The sequence below is a fragment of the Lucilia sericata genome, unplaced genomic scaffold (genome assembly GCF_015586225.1).
Source record: "Lucilia sericata isolate MDLA Ls3-8-SP2 unplaced genomic scaffold, ASM1558622v1 Contig000113F_arrow, whole genome shotgun sequence".
Taxonomy (NCBI): Eukaryota; Metazoa; Arthropoda; class Insecta; order Diptera; family Calliphoridae; genus Lucilia; species Lucilia sericata.
The window spans coordinates 84,085-103,572 of record NW_023994145.1 but is presented as its reverse complement, the minus strand read 5'-3'; the positions used below and the strand labels follow the sequence as shown (position 1 = coordinate 103,572).

Genomic DNA, 19,488 nt, shown 5'->3' with positions numbered 1-19,488 from the left:
ACAAGTCCAAATATTAACTCTGAAAGAATCGAACATAGAAAAGTCATTAGACTAGTCCAAAGTTTAGTGAAAAGTACTTTGTACCATAACTGAAGCTGGTCCATATTTGCAAATAATCTATCAGTATACGAGCTTTATGTCGTTTTACTTCGTTCCAAAGAGGCTAATGATCTCATGTTTAAAACATTTCGAAAAAGTTTGCTTTTTCCATTTCCAGTAATATATGTAATTCTACTCTCGATCGTAATGGAATTCTGTGAAAGATCTCATAATAGAATAGTTTGAAATTGATTCTCTTAACATTTCGATATGACAATATTTATAAAGTTTTTTTAAGAAATGAACTTATTGATATCCAAAGTATGCCTGGAATAATTTAGTACACTATTTTTCTTCAAATCTTTGAATTTGTATAAAAATTCTCGTAAATCGGGTTTAATAATATAACCTTAATAAAATATACAAATAATTACAACTTTTTGAACTTGTATAAAGACATTTAAACGATATTTATTTGCACATATAAATATTTTTTTTTTCTAATTTTACAAGCAGACATTTTAATTTTCTAAAAACATTTCAATTCTTTGACGCCCCAATAGTACTTTTATTATCTACTTTTAGTTGAATTAAAAAAATATCTTCATTGTTGTTTATTTCTTAAAATACAAAACAAAAAGTGTATATAGGGTATAATCAGGGGTATAATTAAATTTTTTTGTTTATTTTTAAAAATATTTTATGGTTTTAAATAATTTGGCTACTTTAATGTTTAACTTTATATAGAGATTGTTAAAGTATATATAAATACCGCAATATTAGACGTAAATCGAATCTTTATAGAACATAACAATAAAGAAAGAAATTTTGGAAAATGTACTAAAATCCATTAAAGAAGTGACTACGTAAATATTATTTGTATTAAGTTTATTATTTATTTTTATATACATATAGTACATACTTTTGTTTTTAATTATATATGCAAATAAAATAAACCATAAATGTTTAGGATGATATGTTTTTTTTCTTAAATTAAATAAATAAAAAGAGATTAATTTTATTTATATTTTAAAAAATTTTATTTGTCATCTTTGTTAGCATAAATTGCAATATCTTCTATAGAAAACATATTAAAAATAAGTTTCTCTCATGGACCCGCCTTCGTCCAAAAGTTATTTGTCTGATATCCGTAGTAAATATTTCGAGTATTAGTTATACCGATAAAAATATAACCTATTAAGTAATTTTTCTTGTTTTTTTTCAAAATTCTTTAGTTTCTATTTTTAGCTTTTGATTTTAGATAATTGAACAAACCATCTGATTATAGTTTATAATCATTTGTATAATTTTATATATTTTGTTTTTATTTAACGTTATATTCAACAGGTACCTCAGGTTCATTAAAATGAGTCACAAAATTTTCAGAAACTTTGCCAAAATTCAATTCTGTTTAAAGTCAATTTAAATGTTTCCTCAGGAATGTATGAACATAGAATACAATAAATAAACTCATGATTTATATTTCTTTTGTTTAAACAAATTATACCACACACAAATTGTACAAAAATATATTTAAATATAATGGAATTTCAAAAAATATAAAGTCAGAATTTAATATCAAAAAATAAAAAGTATGAGGGATAGGTGAAATCTTAGACTACTTCTAGTACCAAACAAACCTGGTTATTAGTTCTTAGGTCCTAGCTCTAGTTCAGTTTTAGTTCAGTTCAATTCTAGTCCCCAGTTCTACTTCAGTGCAAGTTCAATTCTAGTTCAATTCCTGTTTGGTTCTAGTTTAACGCTAGTCCCTAGCGTCTTAGAATCTAGTTCAGTTCTAGTTTAGTTTTAGTTCAGTTCTAGTTCAGTTCTAGCTCAGTTCTAGTTCAGTTCTAGTTCAGTTCTAGTTCAGTTCTAGTTCAGTTCTAGTTCAGTTCTAGTTCAGTTCTAGTTCAGTTCTAGTTCAGTTCTAGTTCAGTTCTAGTTCAGTTCTAGTTCAGTTCTAGTTCTAGTTCAGTTCTAGTTCAGTTCTAGTTCAGTTCTAGTTCAGTTCTAGTTCAGTTCTAGTTCAGTTCTAGTTCAGTTCTAGTTCAGTTCTAGTTCAGTTCTAGTTCAGTTCTAGTTCAGTTCTAGTTCAGTTCTAGTTCAGTTCTAGTTCAGTTCTAGTTCAGTTCTAGTTCAGTTCTAGTTCAGTTCTAGTTCAGTTCTAGTTCAGTTCTAGTTCAGTTCTAGTTCAGTTCTAGTTCAGTTCTAGTTCAGTTCTAGTTCAGTTCTAGTTCAGTTCTAGTTCAGTTCTAGTTCAGTTCTAGTTCAGTTCTAGTTCAGTTCTAGTTCAGTTCTAGTTCAGTTCTAGTTCAGTTCTAGTTCAGTTCTAGTTCAGTTCTAGTTCAGTTCTAGTTCAGTTCTAGTTCAGTTCTAGTTCAGTTCTAGTTCAGTTCTGGTTCAGTTCTAGTTCAGTTCTAGTTCAGTTCTAGTTCAGTTCTAGTTCAGTTCTAGTTCAGTTCTAGTTCAGTTCTAGTTCAGTTCTAGTTCAGTTCTAGTTCAGTTCTAGTTCAGTTCTAGTTCAGTTCTAGTTCTAGTTCAGTTCTAGTTCAGTTCTAGTTCAGTTCTAGTTCAGTTCTAGTTCAGTTCTAGTTCAGTTCTAGTTCAGTTCTAGTTCAGTTCTAGTTCAGTTCTAGTTCAGTTCTAGTTCAGTTCTAGTTCAGTTCTAGTTCAGTTCTAGTTCAGTTCTAGTTCAGTTCTAGTTCAGTTCTAGTTCAGTTCTAGTTCAGTTCTAGTTCAGTTCTAGTTCAGTTCTAGTTCAGTTCTAGTTCAGTTCTAGTTCAGTTCTAGTTCAGTTCTAGTTCAGTTCTAGTTCAGTTCTAGTTCAGTTCTAGTTCAGTTCTAGTTCAGTTCTAGTTCAGTTCTAGTTCAGTTCTAGTTCAGTTCTAGTTCAGTTCTAGTTCAGTTCTAGTTCAGTTCTAGTTCAGTTCTAGTTCAGTTCTAGTTCAGTTCTAGTTTTGTTCTAGTTTTGTTCTAGTTCAATTTAAATTCAGTTCTAGTTCAGTTCTAATTCAGTTAATTTGTTTACTACTAACAAATCAAAAATTTTGAACTATCTTAAAGCGTCTATCCTTAATATTAAACATTTCAATCATTAACTGTCAATATGACAGCTAGCATGTCCGTTATATTTACATAATCAAAACAAATAAACATTTAAGATTAAGATTAACAAAATAAACAATAAATCAAAAATTGAGTATTAAATTTTCTAAAATTCCCAAAAATTTTCCATATGTTAGAAATTATGGAAAATTATTTATTTATTTAACTGTTAGAACACTCTCATCTTAAAAGATTACTTATTATAAAATTATTGATTGTTATTGTTGTAAATTATTGTTTATTTATTAATTAAGAAACAAATTTCCCCGTGTGTGTTTTAAATATATTTCAAAATTACTTTATATTTTGGTCACATGCTTTTTCCTTTGTTTCATTTAATTATAATAATTTTTTAAAACCCAAATTCCTTTATTTGAAATTCTTTTGTAATTATTTTTGAGGCAAAATTTTTTATTAAAAATTATTTAGCAATCAATCATTGAATTTATATCTCTTTTGTCTATAATTAATGTCTTTTGGTTTTTCTTTTTTTATTGTTTAATATTCGAAATTTAAATTTTGTTTATTAAAAGTTTTTCTTTTTTTTACTACTAACACAAGGCCATGTTGTTTGGCCTTTGGTGAGAAAGAAAAGGTCAAACATCTGTCAGTTGAATTTGGAAAAAAATGACCCAGTTTTTTAGATAATTTAAGGAAACTTTATGTCTTAATCTAATTTAAACGTAAACATTTTGTACACAAAGTTATGAATGAGTTTATTTTTAAATCTATTAATAATTCATTCATAAAAAAACGATTTGTTTAAAATTAATATTAAATACCCTACATTTGTTTGGGACGACTGTTGATTCTAACATGTTAAGAAATAATTTACTAGTTCAGCAATCGATTCGACTTAAGGTCCAATAAATTATATCGAAAATTGTCATCATCCACACCTGTCCTTCTAAAGCATTGGAATCAATTCTAGTTCAGTTCTAGTTCAGTTCTAATTCAGTTCTAGTTCAGTTCTAGTTCAGTTCTAGTTCAGTTCTAGTTCAGTTCTAGTTCAGTTCTAGTTCAGTTCTAGTTCAGTTCTAGTTCAGTTCTAGTTCAGTTCTAGTTCAGTTCTAGTTCAGTTCTAGTTCAGTTCTAGTTCAGTTCTAGTTCAGTTCTAGTTCAGTTCTAGTTCAGTTCTAGTTCAGTTCTAGTTCAGTTCTAGTTCAGTTCTAGTTCAGTTCTAGTTCAGTTCTAGTTCAGTTCTAGTTCAGTTCTAGTTCAGTTCTAGTTCAGTTCTAGTTCAGTTCTAGTTCAGTTCTAGTTCAGTTCTAGTTCAGTTCTAGTTCAGTTCTAGTTCAGTTCTAGTTCAGTTCTAGTTCTGTTCTAGTTCTAGTTCTGTTCTAGTTCTGTTCTAGTTCTGTTCTAGTTCTGTTCTAGTTCTGTTCTAGTTCTGTTCTAGTTCTGTTCTAGTTCTGTTCTAGTTCTGTTCTAGTTCTGTTCTAGTTCTGTTCTAGTTCTTTCTAGTTCTGTTCTAGTTCTGTTCTAGTTCTAGTTCTAGTTCTAGTTCTGTTCTAGTTCTGTTCTAGTTCTGTTCTAGTTCTGTTCTAGTTCTGTTCTAGTTCTGTTCTAGTTCTGTTCTAGTTCTGTTCTAGTTCTAGTTCTGTTCTAGTTCTGTTCTAGTTCTGTTCTAGTTCTGTTCTAGTTCTGTTCTAGTTCTGTTCTAGTTCTGTTCTAGTTCTGTTCTAGTTCTGTTCTAGTTCTGTTCTAGTTCTGTTCTAGTTCTGTTCTAGTTCTGTTCTAGTTCTGTTCTAGTTCTGTTCTAGTTCTGTTCTAGTTCTGTTCTAGTTCTGTTCTAGTTCTGTTCTAGTTCTGTTCTAGTTCTGTTCTAGTTCTGTTCTAGTTCTGTTCTAGTTCTGTTCTAGTTCTGTTCTAGTTCTGTTCTAGTTCTGTTCTAGTTCTGTTCTAGTTCTGTTCTAGTTCTGTTCTAGTTCTGTTCTAGTTCTGTTCTAGTTCTAGTTCTGTTCTAGTTCTGTTCTAGTTCTGTTCTAGTTCTGTTCTAGTTCTGTTCTAGTTCTGTTCTAGTTCTGTTCTAGTTCTGTTCTAGTTCAGTTCTAGTTCTGTTCTAGTTCAGTTCTAGTTCAGTTCTAGTTCAGTTCTAGTTCAGTTCTAGTTCAGTTCTAGTTCAGTTCTAGTTCTGTTCTAGTTCTGTTCTGTTCTAGTTCTAATTCTGTTCTAGTTCTGTTTTAGTTCTGTTCTAGTTCTGTTCTAGTTCTGATCTAGTTCTGATCTAGTTCTGATCTAGTTCTGATCTAGTTCTGATCTAGTTCTGTTCTAGTTCTGTTCTAGTTCAGTTCTAGTTCAGTTCTAGTTCAGTTCTAGTTCTGTTCTTGTTCTGTTCTAGTTCTAGTTCTGTTCTAGTTCTGTTCTAGTTCTGTTCTAGTTCTGTTCTAGTTCTGTTCTAGTTCTGTTTTAGTTCTGTTCTAGTTCTGTTCTAGTTCTGTTCTAGTTCTGTTATAGTTCTGTTCTAGTTCTGTTATAGTTCTGTTCTAGTTCTGTTCTAGTTCTGTTCTGATCTGTTCTAGTCCGTTCTAGTTTTGTTCTAGTCCGTTCTAGTTTTGTTCTAGTTCTGTTCTAGTTCTGTTTTATTTCTGTTCTAGTTCTGTTCTAGTCCCGTTCTAGTTCTGTTGTATTTCAGTTCTAGTCCTGTTTTAGTTATATTCTAGTTCCGCTCTAGTTCTGTTCTTGTTATGTTTTTGTTCTGTTATAGTCGTGTTCTACTTCTTTTCTAATTCAGTTCTGGATGAGTGGTGAAAGTTAGAGTAGGAGGTGGAATTTGAACAACTGGTAGACAATTTGAAATGTATTCCGTTTGATTAAAATGGATGATACAAGGATTTGTGGCAACTGTTTCTATGGCATCAATAAACAATTTAAAAATAAAGGAAACACTTTTGCGATTAAACTACAAAGTGAGGATGCAGTCATATTGGTTTGATATTTATATTTGTGATATGTTTTTTTACTCGTGAATTGTTTGTTAAAGCTTCTGTTTAACATGAGGGCGAAAGTAATAAAAAGAAAATTTATCACATTAAATTAGCAGAATTTTCACCCATTTCCTTTTGACCACGTTATTCTGTATCATTTTTAATGGACACAAATAGTTTTTTTTCTGCAGCACGTAACATTTACCCCGTTAAAATGAAAAAAAGTGGAAAAAAAAATAAAAAAAATTTCCAATTTTTTTCATACACAAAAGGGAAGATGTAAAAAATAAGAATGAAAAAAATTTCGATTTTTTTTTCCTTAACAAAAGGGAAAATGAAGAAAACAGTAATAAAAAAAATTTAAATTTTTTTCCTTGACAAAAGGAAAATAAAGAGGAAAATGGAATAAGAAAAAAATGCTATTTTTTCCTCAAAAAGGGGTGCATTTTTTTAACATAGATTTTCCGAAACCCTCTTTGTTTTTTTTTTAATATTTCGCTATTATTTCATCCTTAAATATTTTTCTTGATGTCCTTTTTACTTTATAATTCTCATTTGGTTTGTGAAATTATGGAAATAAATGTTACAGTTTGTGATGACTGGTGTAGGAGTAATCATGATCCCCCGTAGTGGGACTTGGTTAAAAAAACAAGTATTTATAACGTAAATTCTCGTTCGGATAATTTTTGGGGAGCCGGGATTGGTTTCAATATGCCATATCCCGACATTAATTAAATAAATTTCATAATGTATGGATTATTGAAATCAATTTATTAGTAATTTAATAAAGATTTTTGCAAATTTAAATCCTAGACCTCCCACGATATTTTTAAATTGAGTGGTATTATATTTCCCCTTTTGTTTTAAATCTCGTTTAAATCAAGCTTCAATATAAACATTTAAATTATTATCACTTTTTTGTTTATATTCTTTTTTTGCTGAAATCTATACTGTGCGCGTGCGCTTTGTTCTGCATCTAGATTACTACGTAGCCAGTCTGTAAGTCGTGTCTGTAGATTTGAGATCAAAATACCATCAGACGTCGTATAACTTATGTTAATTTTTTGCATTGCAATTTTTTTTTGCTGTACATATTATTAAATTTGCTAAATAAACATTTATAATATGTTTATTAATGTTCAGAAACTTTATCCGTTTTTATGGCTTTTTTATTGACATGGGAATTGGTTACAGTTTTTTTCGTACTTTAGAGATTTTTATTAATTTTTTAATTAGTTTAAGTGTTTAGGGAACTTTATAGTTTTTTTATATATGAATTGAAATTTGAGGAAATGTTTTATATCAATTGTATGAAAAAATATTTTGCGTGATTTACTGCGGATTTTTTTTTCTAATTTTATAGTAGACTAAACAAAAATAATAAATATTTATTTATATAATTGTTTTTTTTACGTATATTTCTATATTTAATAGTTTAATTAATTTTGTTATGTATTATTTTTTTATTTGCAGTATTTCAATGGGGTGACTTGTGAAATTTAATTTAACTCCTGAACCCGGGACTAAAAGGTAGGAATTGTAAATCGTTATAACTTCGATTAACAAATTTATTTACAAAATCAAATTTAAACGAAATCCTTTAAATCAATTAGAAATTGTTAGAAATTTTTCTGAAACATTCGTTCTAGTTCAGGTCAAGTTCAGTTCTTAGTTCAGTTCTAGTTCCGTTCTAGTTCAGTTCGAGTTCAGTTCTAGTTTCAGTTCGCGTTCAGTTCTAGTTCAGTTCTAGTTCAGTTCTAGTTCAGGTTTCTAGTTCAGTTTGAGTTCAGTTCTAGTTCAGTTTCTAGTCAGTTTCTAGTTCAGTTCAGTTCAGTTCTAGTTCAGTTCTAGGTTCAGTTCTTAGTTCAGTTCTAGTTCAGGTTTATGTTCAGTTCTAGTTCAGTGCTTAGTTCAGTTCTAGTTTCTTCAGGTTTCTAGTTCAGTTCTAGTTCAGGTTCTAGTTCAGTTCTAGTTCAGTTCTAGTTCAGTTCTAGTTCAGTTCTAGTTCAGTTCTAGTTCAGTTCTAGTTCAGTTCTAGTTCAGTTCTAGTTCAGGTTCTAGTTCAGTTCTAGTTCAGTTCTAGTTCAGTTCTAGTTTCAGTTCTAGTTCAGTTCTCGTTCAGTTCTAGTTCAGTTCTAGTTCAGTTCTAGTTCAGTTCTAGTTCAGTTCTAGTTCAGTTCTAGTTCAGTTCTAGTTCAGTTCTAGTTCAGTTCTAGTTCAGTTCTAGTTCAGTTCTAGTTCAGTTCTAGTTCAGTTCTAGTTCAGTTCTAGTTCAGTTCTAGTTCAGTTCTAGTTCAGTTCTAGTTCAGTTCTAGTTCAGTTCTAGTTCAGTTCTAGTTCAGTTCTAGTTCAGTTCTAGTTCAGTTCTAGTTCAGTTCTAGTTCAATTCTAGTTCATTCTAGTTCAGTTCTAGTTCAGTTCTAGTTCAGTTCTAGTTCAGTTCTAGTTCAGTTCTAGTTCAGTTCTAGTTCAGTTCTAGTTCAGTTCTAGTTCAGTTCTAGTTCAGTTCTAGTTCAGTTCTAGTTCAGTCTAGTTCAGTTCTAGTTCAGTTCTAGTTCAGTTCTAGTTCAGTTCTAGTTCAGTTCTAGTTCAGTTCTAGTTCAGTTCTAGTTCAGTTCTAGTTCAGTTCTAGTTCAGTTCGAGTTCAGTTCTGGTTCAGTTCTAGTTCAGTTCCAGTTCAGTTCTAGTTTAGTTCAGTTCTAGTTCAGTTCTAGTTCAGTTCTAGTTCAGTTCTAGTTCAGTTCTAGTTCAGTTCTAGTTCAGCTAGTTCAGTTCTAGTTCAGTTCTAGTTCAGTTCTAGTTCAGTTCTAGTTCAGTTCTAGTTCAGTTCTAGTTCAGTTCTAGTTCAGTTCTAGTTCAGTTCTAGTTCAGTTCTAGTTCAGTTCTAGTTCAGTTCTAGTTCAGTTCTAGTTCAGTTCTAGTTCAGTTCTAGTTCAGTTCTAGTTCAGTTCTAGTCAGTTCTAGTCAGTTCTAGTTCAGTTCTAGTTCAGTTCTAGTTCAGTTCTAGTTCAGTTCTAGTTCAGTTCTAGTTCAGTTCTAGTTCAGTTCTAGTTCAGTTCTAGTTCAGTTCTAGTTCAGTTCTAGTTCAGTTTAGTCAGTTCTAGTTCAGTTCTAGTTCAGTTCTAGTTCAGTTCTAGTGTCAGTTCTAGTTCAGTTCTAGTACAGTAGTTCTAGTTGTTCTAGTTCAGTTCTAGTTCTAGTTCAGTTCTAGTTCTAGTCAGTTCTAGGTTCAGTTCTAGTTCAGTTCTAGTTCAGTTCTTAGTTCAGTTCGTTAGTTCAGTTCTAGTTCAGTTCTAGTTCAGTTCTAGTTCAGTTCTAGTTCAGTTCTAGTTCAGTTCTAGTTCAGTTCTAGTTCAGTTCTAGTTCAGTTCTAGTTCAGTTCTAGTTCAGTTCTAGTTCTAGTTCAGTTCTAGTTCAGTTCTAGTTCAGTTCTAGTTCAGTTCTAGTTCAGTTCTAGTTCAGTTCTAGTTCAGTTCTAGTCGTCAGTTCAGTTCTAGTTCAGTTCTAGTTCAGTTCTAGTTCAGTTCTAGTTCAGTTCTAGTTCAGTTCTAGTTTAGTTCTAGTTCAGTTCTAGTTCAGTTCTAGTTCAGTTCTAGTTCAGTTCTAGTTCAGTTCTAGTTCAGTTCTAGTTCAGTTCTAGTAGTTCCAGTTCAGTTCTAGTTCAGTCTAGTTTAATTCTTTTTACTTCTAGTTCAGTCCTATTTGAAAGAAAGAAGTTAAATTGTTTTTATTTTTGCAATTTTTTTTGTAAAATTACAATTTTTGAAATCTTAATCTATAAGATCAAATATATACATATGTTAAATCTCATTACGCCAAAGTTATTTGAAACACACAAATGTACCTCCAATTGTCGGTTAAATAATAAATTTGTTTGAAGATTGTTTATGACCGCTGAAACATGTGTTTCATAATAAAAGTAATCACCTTAAACTTGAAATTATAAAACGATTTTTGTTTCTATTATAAAATAATAAATAAAATACCAAACTCATCAAAATGTTCATAAACATCAGAGTTGATCACAAGTATTTTTGTGTTTACATTACATTTTTTCTATTTACATGGGCAATTTTCAATTTTCAAATTTGAAATTTTAATTTGTTGTAAAGAAGAGCAGAGAGGAATGAGTTCTAATGTGAAAAACAACAGAAATTGTAGTAAAAATAGCAATAATTTGTATATAATATTTTTTTTATTTAAAACGCAATTATTTTAAATTTTTATTTGAAATTAATTGCCATATTAATCTATTGTTTTATGAAAATGAATTATAGATTTTTTTCAAATATTGATTTGTTTATATCGTGAAAATTATTGTAATTTTTGTGAAAATTCTTTTACTTTCATAAACATTTTTTTTTATAAATAATAGAAATTTTTCTTTTTATAAAAAAATCGTGTTTGTTTTTATAAGATTCTCATGTTCACGTTTTAAAAATATAATGTTTACCATTTGGTGAAAAATCTTGCTGGGTTAGTTAATAGCCCACAGGGAAATATATATGGGTATTCCTAAATATTTTTAACTGGATCTGTTTTCTTTTACTTTCTATAAGTGTGTTAAATTTAAAATGTTCAAAACAAACTCCGGGGGGTTATTAAAAATATTTGCTATAATAATTAAATTATTGTTAATATTTAGTAGAATAAATTAATAATTTAAAATTAACAAAAATTGACGCACTCTAGAAATTAGGTCAATATTTTGAACTTCTAGAAAAAATGGAAATATTTTCATTTATTTAAATTTTTTTCTTCACTTTACTTTCTCAGCATCTGTGAAAATATTGTGAAAATTTACGTTTGTTAATTATTTATTTAACACAATTTTTACTTTGAACCATTTAAGAACTGCATTCGTAATTTATTACCTTATTTTATGAACCATTTAAAGCGCCTTTTGTCATTCAAAACGTTACGGTATACAAGATGATAATAAACCTATAAAAATCTGTTGTAAACCACTTTGATATCCGAAATAATAACATCTGTTTTTGTATTCAAACGGCTGGCCAGTCAATGGTCAAAGCCTACTGCTGCGAAACCAGAGGAGCAGAAGTATGCAAAACGGAAACAAATTTTTTGAAATTGTACATTAATAAAAAACAACAACGAGAATAACAAATAAAATTAAATTTAATTATAAACAAGAGAATGGAAAGAAAATTGAAATAATTTTGTATTGTTATTTTAATGTTTGTATTGGAAATAGATAAAGAAAATAAATTAAAAATGTTAAAAAACAATCAAATCGTATACAGGTTAAACAATTGATTAACCCTTTAAGGGTTAAAGAGATCAAATAGGGATTGTGGGATAAAAATGTTTTTAACAAGCAAGAGTTCTATATTCGTGCCGAAATTTTCAGAGGTTCTCACGTATTTTTGCTCATATCTTGGTTATTTGTGGATGGAAATGGAAAACTTCTCGCAAACATTTCTGACAGAATTATTGAAGATTTGTACCGCGAAGATATCTGGGGTCTTCAGAAAATTGATTTAAGGAGACACACAGACGGACAGATAGAAAGATAGATAGATAGATAGATAGATAGATAGATAGATAGATAGATAGATAGATAGATAGATAGATAGATAGATAGATAGATAGATAGATAGATAGATAGATAGATAGATAGATAGATAGATAGATAGATAGATAGATAGATAGATAGATAGATAGATAGATAGATAGATAGATAGATAGATAGATAGATAGATAGATAGATAGATAGATAGATAGATAGATAGATAGATAGATAGATAGATAGATAGATAGATAGATAGATAGATAGATAGATAGATAGATAGATAGATAGATAGATAGATAGATAGATAGATAGATAGATAGATAGATAGATAGATAGATAGATAGATAGATAGATAGATAGATAGATAGATAGATAGATAGATAGATAGATAGATAGATAGATAGATAGATAGATAGATAGATAGATAGATAGATAGATAGATAGATAGATAGATAGATAGATAGATAGATAGATAGATAGATAGATAGATAGATAGATAGATAGATAGATAGATAGATAGATAGATAGATAGATAGATAGATAGATAGATAGATAGATAGATAGATAGATAGATAGATAGATAGATAGATAGATAGATAGATAGATAGATAGATAGATAGATAGATAGATAGATAGATAGATAGATAGACAGACAGACAATAGACAGACGGACGGAGATTGCTTAATCGACTCCGCTATCTATGAGGACCCAGAATATATATACTTTATAGGGTAAATTACATTGTAGCAATTACAAACGGAATGACAAACTCACATCCCCTCCCCCTCCGGGACATGTTTCCTTAATGAAAGACCCTCATCTTGGTGTGTAGCAATCACCCAGATGTCACTGGGTGATGTGACAGAGCAACTTATGCTGGATTTCTGAACTTGAGTATATTTTACTCTTCGCGTAGTAGGCGCCAGTATAGGTTGGGGAATTTTCAGTTATTTGCTGTCATTCCGTAGACGGTCTAAGAATGGAACTGATGTAGGTTGGTGAACGATCCGGAAAGACTCCTCTGCCCGAGAGGAGACTAGTACTGATTAAGTAGACCTCTTACTTTAGGGAAGTTCTCCGTGCTGTTGTCATATCAACAGGATGCATTTTGTTGATGCTACGCTATTTATGCTTGAGATCCGTTCCCTCAACTTGTCGGGGCAATTATTGGGTTCGAATTGACTTTTGAAATTCCAACATACTTTGTCATATTATCTGACATACAGAGGGATCCTGATTCATTGGCCTGTGTTCTTCATAGAAGGATTAAGGGTCGCATGGTAGACCGTCTCAAGTCTAGCTAGTGGATGAAAAAGACCACCGTAAAAAAAGGCCGTGAAGGCAGGTATTCACATTAAGCACTTAGACATCTTGTCCTCTTCACTTGTCTGAATCTGTACTTCGAATTTTCTATAGTTGTGCCCATAACCATCATACTGACCTCAGACTTGCTCATATTGAAAAGGCTTCTCGTCCTGCTCTCGTTAGGGTCAGCACCATACGACCTTTGTGGTTCTACCCTTAATTTTATTAATCCAAGATTATGTTTGGGATTCTTTCGTCCATATTTTTAATTCGGCCTCGTTATGTCTAGTTTTCTTCTCTTTAAAGCAAGTAAATTCACTCTTTTCTTAAGCCTTAAAGGGTTAATTTCAATACAAACTTTTCGCATACAAATAATAACAGTATTTCTTCAAATAACAATAAATTAATGATGAATGTTTTATTTTTCCAAACAAAAAAAATCATTTTGCAAACAATTGTAGGAAAAAAACAATTGATATATTTTTTTGTTATTTGTAAATCAAAATTTATTACAAAATAACGAAAATTTATTATAAAAAGCGTATGAACGAATGTATTTTATAATAAGTGTATTTTAATGACTGGCAAAACGCAAATGTTTTAAATAATAAAAATTTTAAAAGAATTTAATTTTTTTTTTAAACTTTTGCTGAAAATGGCAAAAATATTTTTACACATGCTTTTTTCTAATAAATAATATTATTTATTATTTAATCAATTACTTTTTTTTTTTTTTTTTTTGCTTAAGAGTATTTTTCCATAATGAAATAAGAAAATATTAAAAAAAAATAACAACAATAAGAAAAGAAATATAGATTATTATAAACAATTGAAATATTTCATTAAGTGTTTTTTTCTAAGAAATTATTTTTAAGATTTTTTCTTAATATTTAGCTTATTTTTTTATTAATAATTGTTAGATTTTTGGGGCTACAACAGGAAATGTTAAAAAAAGCATTTATTAAAATTTTTTTGTTGGTTTAAAAACAAAATTCTTTGAAAGTAAAGAAATTTAAAGAAAATTTTCAAAAAACTGTTTTTTTAAAACACTAATAAAAATAAGTTATAACTAAAAATTTTAAAACTTTTTTGTATAATATAATAGTATACAACATTAACTTTTAAATTATAGAAAAATAATAAAAAACAAATTATATATTTATATTTTATTAACCCCCCAAACTTTGATATTTTGTAGAGCAACAACAAAAGAACTATTAAGCGAAAACTAACAATGATTCATAATAAAAACCTAAATATTTCTTAAATATTTATTCTCTATAAAAATTTTTCGAATTCTTAAGAATTTTCTTTAAAAATTCGCACATTTTCATTATCTTTCTCTAGTTATTTCCCCTTAGGTTTGATAAGAATTCTTTATGTCTGCCCTGCCTTGTTGATATGTGGATTTTTTTTTTGTTTTAATTTATTATATTTCTCGAATCAACAATATTCTGTAGACTAAAAGATTATATTTTCAGTTTTCTATTTGCAGTTTTTAGACAGTTTGATGATAAAACAATCAAAATAAATAAAATAATTTCTTAAAAATTTTAAGATAATTCTATTACTGAGGTAGGGCTTATAAATTATATAGACTTTTATCGGTTAAAAAATTAAATAAAATTGTAAATCAAATGTTTAAAGAATATCAGGAAATAATCATAAAAAGTACTTCATATATTATGATTTTGATTTAATATTAGACAAAGGGCCGGAAAAGAAGGTTGTTTTCTTAACAGCTTAAGATTTAAAATAAGTATTTTTTTTCTCTCAGTGTACCCAGTGCATAGTTCGGTTAGTTAACTACCTTTTCAAAATTGTACTAATTTCCTTTATTCTCATTTTTTTTTCTCTTTACAGGGAAATTTATACAATAAATCCGTTCCTGACAAAAGACAAACTTTTTTCTACACTAAAACACAATATTTTTGGCCTTGAAAACACCAAAGAAAAACACCCTTTAAGTAATTTTCCTACATAACTCTAATAAGCAACTAAATACAGGAATTTTATACTACTCCAAAATCTATCTACAACTAAACCCTCCAGAAATAAAGTACTTATTAATTTATTGCAAATCTAAACGAATCTATCATCAAAAAACTCCCCCTCCCTCTAATTTGAAACAACAATAATACATCACTAAAAGAAGAAGAGAAAGCAAAGGAAATCTAAAAAGGGAAGTTGAGAAAGTAAAACATCAATTCAAAATTCCCTTATAAAGACTTTCTCCGATGACCAACAAGGTCGTTTTAAAAGAGAAAGTAGACACCCACTACTGCTGCTCGGGTCAGTACGTTATAGTTGAGGACAATACAAACGCTAAAATCCTGTCTGCCCAGGGACACTCATATGCTGCCAGAGCTGATTTGAACTATTCGAAATAACGCTAAGGACTAGTACAAAAAAAAAATAGATCGGAATCTCCTTTCGAACAGCTCAATTAGAGTAAATACTCGAATTTATTTATAATTTCGAAACACAACTCTTAAACGAGAAGAAAAGAGTAAGTGTTTCCTCGTGAGAGCAATTTTTGAGTTTCTTGTTTATATTTTCGGCTTCAAAACGGCGGGTACAGTTTTAAAAGTTGTTGGCGCATCATGGCAAAAGACCCGCATTGGGACGTACATTCTAATCGGTGCTGGTTTGCTAGTGATTGGTGCCTTCTTCATTAGTTACATCGAACGTCCAGAATATGATGGTACCTATTGTGCTACGGCATTTTGGACAAAAAAAGTTGGCTTCCAAATCGAGTATTGGAAGCAACAAAATGATCTTCTTAACATTCCAAAAGGTGCTGCTAGAATATGTTATAAGGATTCCATCTATGAGAATGGGTAAGTTTGATAAAATAGATGGATAGATAGATAGATAGATAGATAGATAGATAGATAGATAGATAGATAGATAGATAGATAGATAGATAGATAGATAGATAGATAGATAGATAGATAGATAGATAGATAGATAGATAGATAGATAGATAGATAGATAGATAGATAGATAGATAGATAGATAGATAGATAGATAGATAGATAGATAGATAGATAGATAGATAGATAGATAGATAAATAGATAGATAGATAGATAAATAGATAGATAATAGATAGATAAATAGATAGATAGATAGATAGATAGATAGATAGATAGATAGATAGATAGATAGATAGATAGATAGATAGATAGATAGATAGATAGATAGATAGATAGATAGATAGATAGATAGATAGATAGATAGATAGATAGATAGATAGATAGATAGATAGATAGATAGATAGATAGATAGATAGATAGATAGATAGATAGATAGATAGATAGATAGATAGATAGATAGATAGATAGATAGATAGATAGATAGATAGATAGATAGATAGATAGATAGATAGATAGATAGATAGATAGATAGATAGATAGATAGATAGATAGATAGATAGATAGATAGATAGATAGATAGATAGATAGATAGATAGATAGATAGATAGATAGATAGATAGATAGATAGATAGATAGATAGATAGATAGATAGATAGATAGATAGATAGATAGATAGATAGATAGATAGATAGATAGATAGATAGATAGATAGATAGATAGATAGATAGATAGATAGATAGATAGATAGATAGATAGATAGATAGATAGATAGATAGATAGATAGATAGATAGATAGATAGATAGATAGATAGATAGATAGATAGATAGATAGATAGATAGATAGATAGATAGATAGATAGATAGATAGATAGATAGATAGATAGATAGATAGATAGATAGATAGATAGATAGATAGATAGATAGATAGATAGATAGATAGATAGATAGATAGATAGATAGATAGATATTAGATAGTTAGATAGTCAGATAAATCTAAGTTTTATCTGGATTCTAATAATCAAACTTTATTTTTATAGCTGGGCCCAAATCGAAATAGAGACACAACGCACGTTTCCCGATTGGGTACAGGCCTATGGTGCTGGTATTATAGAAGGATCCTTAACCTGGAAACAGGTTTATCATCAATGGTTAAAGTAAGTTTCTCGAATTCTTAAGAAATTCTAATAAATCGCTTTAATCTAAATTTTTCTTATTATCCTTACAGCACCATCCAATCATCCTGTGAACGTGACGAAGAAGCCCAAAACTTTTGTACCTGGCTGCGAGATCTATTAACAGAGAACTATGTAAAAATTAAAGAGAATGCCGTATTAAGACAAGAAAACGATCATTATTGGCATCAAATTAGTTTGTACTTCAATCAATTGGAAGGTCTGGAAACTGGCTATAGACAAGGGGCGAAGAGAGCACGTTCTGATCTGGAAGAAGAAATACCATTTCCTGACTTTCTACTAATGAATTCGGCAGCCGATATACAAGATTTGAGAATCTACTATGAGAATTATGTTGTAGCAGGGGTAAATCGCACCGAAGAGGGTGATGCAACTGGGGCGGAGATGGCAGATAAAAATTTCAACTTACCCAGTGCTACTATGCTGACGAAAATCTTTCAGGCCGATGATTCGCCCACCTGGCAGTTGTTATTTGGTCACAGCACCGCAGGCAGTTATGCCTCTATGTTGAGAATACAAAAACGCTACAAGTTCCATTATCATTTTGGTCCCAACCAAAGAACTAATACAGTGCCGGGAGTGGATATTACTTTTACCGGTTATCCGGGTATTTTGGCCTCCACAGATGATTTCTATGTGGTAAAAGGAAGACAAGTTCAATCTATAGTGGCTGGTGTGGGCATTAAAAATAACAATTTAGCTTTGTGGAAAACGGTGGATGTAAATGAAGCCATGCCTTTAGCGGCACGAGTTATGGCCGCCAATCGTATAGCGCAAAATCGTAAAACGTGGTCTAAGGCCATGTCACGACATCCTTTCACCGGTTCGAAACAATGGATTACCGTGGATTTAAATAAACTAGGACCTTTAGATAATTTATATAGAACTTTGGAAGAGGACGAGAAATTAGATGATAAACCAGTGGCATTAAATCCCAATGATGAGGCTGCCATTACCGAACGTTTAAATCGTTTCAAGGGTCTGGTATGGATTGCCGAACAATTACCGGGACGTTTACATATGAAAGATGTTACCGAACAATTCTTAAGTGATAATAACACCGCCTGGTTAGCTAATGGTACTCCCTATTTTGAGGAGATTTTAGAAGCTAGTAAAGTGGAAAGTGGTTCCTATCCCGTTAATCTTACACCTTCAGACAATGAGGAGCTGACAAACTTAGAGGCTGTAGACAAGTTTTTAAGAACTCACGGTTTTCGAGGAGATCTCCTGGGAGAGGATTCTTCGGTGGCTTATGGTAACATTGATATCAAACTATTTGCCTATAATGCCCGCTTGGGGGTCAGCGATTATCATGCTTTTGCTGGTCCCGTCTTCATGCGTCTGCAGCATATGCAGGTTAGATCAATAACCGAGGAAACATCACAGTCTGAGGGCACTATAAATTCATCCATATTGGATGATCGTCTTAGTGTCACCATAGACGATGCTGCTGAATTGGCTGAATTAGAAATGATTACAGAACGTAGACCTGTAAGAAATGACATGAAAGCCTTGGCCATGCGTCAGTCGGGCATAGGACCGTTTAAATGGTCTTCGGCTCAAAGCAATATGGCGGATATAGAACACGCTGGCCATCCAGATGAATGGAATTTTGGCAAAGTTTCCCCCAAATGGGCGTGGTAGCAAATTAGTTTAATTATTATACAAGTAGTGCTCAATCATTTCCAATAAAACACCATCACCATAATCACTCTTCTTAGGGTTTTAAAAGCTCTTCGTCATTTAGTTTATTTAAATCCCTTTTCATTGAAAAATTTTGTATATTTTGCATTCTATTCTTAATTTTTTAAACTGCAATTCTTTTTGTATTTTAAAACTTTTTTTCGTACGTTTTTGTCTTGTAAATTAAATTTTGTGTATAAAACTGGATAAAGAAAAGAAACTTTTGTATAGTAAATTATTTAAAAATAGTTTCTCAAGCATTTTCCAAATTGTATAAAGTAAAAAGTATAAAAATGTTTGTTTGTAAATTATATTTGTATTGTATTAAATGTTAAATTTGCCAAAACTTAAATCAAATCAAATAATGTAAACAACAAATTGTGTTCGTCAATAGTTTTAATTGTGATACAAAACTAATCTTTTAATTAGCGAATTTTTGATTAAAATAAAACAAAGTCTTCCAGTTTATAGTAATAATTTTTTTTATATAGTCAATATAATATAACGTACAACAAAATGTGTCTTTTTTTGTAATAAAATGAAGAAGAAAAATTGTTTAATTATAAAAAATGATTTAAAGAAATAAATTATGAAAATCACAAATTTTGTACTGAACCAAAATATTTGAAATGCGTTTTTATTTAATTTGAAATAAATTTAAAATAGGTTATGTGCCTTGTGTAGTCTACAGTCTAGCGGTCAACAGACTAGTCTATAGTCTAATCAATAGTTAAGACTATAGTCTGATTCACAGTCTAGACAATAGTTTAGTCCATAATTTCGACAATAGTTTAGTCCATAGTTTATGGTTGTCTACAGTCTAGT

The 19,488-nt window shown here is 30.1% G+C and overlaps 1 protein-coding gene across 4 annotated transcripts in view; it reads left to right on the top strand.

Moving 5' to 3' along the window:
* The window catches only part of LOC119600419 (putative phospholipase B-like lamina ancestor), a 44,347-nt gene extending 25,673 nt beyond the window's left edge, over positions 1-18,674 (top strand). For 3 of the 4 annotated variants that reach the window (XM_037950624.1, XM_037950625.1, XM_037950623.1), the window contains exons 2-5: positions 7,545-7,601; positions 14,774-15,750; positions 16,825-16,941; positions 17,013-18,674. In XM_037950624.1, coding sequence (XP_037806552.1) covers positions 17,263-18,624 — 1,362 coding nt within the window. In that variant the 5' untranslated portion in view covers positions 7,545-7,601; positions 14,774-15,750; positions 16,825-16,941; positions 17,013-17,262 and the 3' untranslated portion in view covers positions 18,625-18,674. The remainder of the gene's footprint in view (positions 1-7,544; positions 7,602-14,773; positions 15,751-16,824; positions 16,942-17,012) is intronic. The other variant, XM_037950626.1, reaches the window with a different exon arrangement.
* Positions 18,675-19,488: the final 814 nt, after the last annotated feature.